Source organism: Emiliania huxleyi, assembly GCF_000372725.1.
Source record: "Emiliania huxleyi CCMP1516 chromosome Unknown EMIHUscaffold_203, whole genome shotgun sequence".
NCBI classification, from domain to species: Eukaryota; Haptophyta; order Isochrysidales; family Noelaerhabdaceae; genus Emiliania; species Emiliania huxleyi.
The window spans coordinates 185,713-187,057 of NW_005200571.1; the positions used below are offsets into that span (position 1 = coordinate 185,713).

The 1,345-nt window shown below is 60.7% G+C and overlaps 1 protein-coding gene across 1 annotated transcript; it reads right to left on the reverse strand.

The window, feature by feature from the left end:
* Positions 1-882: 882 nt before the first annotated feature.
* Positions 883-1,270, reverse strand: EMIHUDRAFT_234357 (hypothetical protein; the record flags this gene model as incomplete). The annotated part of the gene is made up of 2 exons (XM_005781358.1): positions 883-1,191; positions 1,262-1,270. 2 exons carry the CDS (start codon positions 1,268-1,270, stop codon positions 883-885), a joined length of 318 nt encoding a protein of 105 aa, XP_005781415.1.
* Between the last annotated feature and the right edge of the window lie 75 nt (positions 1,271-1,345).

Here is a 1,345-nt window from a genome sequence, read left to right on the forward strand (position 1 = left end):
CCCCTTCTGGGGCCCTTCCCCGGTGGGTGTGCGTAGAAAGTGGAACCGATCGAGAGGTGGCAGAAGCCGCCGTGTGTGACACATAACGCGGCACGTGAGTGAGACAGAGCCTCGGCGCGCGCAGCGGCCAGCGGCCAGCGCTGGCGCCGGGCCCATGGCCGGGCCGCGGGCGTTTTTTATGCAAACGGGACGGCCTGCGCAGCCTCTAACTATTTGTCCGGGAAACAAGAAACTCACAGGACTTTGTCTTGCGTGTACTGTAGCTGTAGCGTAGCTGTCGCATTGCTTTATCCCCATCTGTGCACTCAAACTTCGAGCGTTGAGCGCGCGGTCCTCTGCTCTCTGACGTGTGTGCTCTGTGTGAGAGATAGAGGGAGGAGAGAGGGCTGTGTGAGTGGATCAAAATATGTACTACGTAGCAGAGAAGATTTCCACGAACGCGCCAGCGTATGCCCCAAATTACCTCTACAGTCTAAATCGCAGCGCTACACACCCCGGACGACGCAAGAGGTAAGGCACGCGTCGCCGCGTCTCCGGGCCTAGAGCTGGCTAGCCTGGTCTTGGATTCTCAACGCGCCGTTCCCAGCCTTGTTATTGAGAAGAAAATACACGCACCTGCTCCCCGGTATGAGAGAGCGTGTGTGTGTGTGTGTGTGTGTGTGTGTACTCACACTCACTCACTCACACTATGAGAGCTTGAGGTGCGAGCCCTGGAGGCCCTGGGGATGTTCCCACAGCGCCACAACGACGATCTTCCGAACAACCGTTCGATCAATGATCTATGATGAAAAGCCACAAACCACACAGTTGCGATAGTTGCGCGGCGACCGGGACAGAGTCAGAGACACCATCCAGTCAGCATAGTTGGACGTGCGACGCACCTCACCCAAGCCCGCTCCTCAGACCGGATCGAAAAGGCATCGCTGGCTGCGGGTCGACCAACGCCTGCGCTGCCCGCACCGCGCGCGTGCGCTGCCGCTTCGCATTGATGCGCTTCTGGCGCCACAATGCGCTACTGCTATGCGCATTGCAGTGCGCTGGCGCGTCGCCGCCCCGCCAGTGACCGCATTCGGACACGCGCGCATCGCAGATGAGGCAATAGCAGTTGGGGCAAGCCGCCTCATTGCCATCGACCGGCGCCGCGACCGGCCTCTCGGCCGCATGGAAGGGGTGGAGTGGGCAGAGCGCCCGCTGGTGCGGCAAGTGCTCGGGCAGCAAGCCTGTGCGGCGCAAGCAACGGAGTGAGTGAGGATAATCTCACGTTGATCATTGACTAGTTCCGAAGCGCCTGATGCGGCAGAGATCTGCACGTCGCCGCCTTCCAGCAACGGAGCGGCAGCGGCGG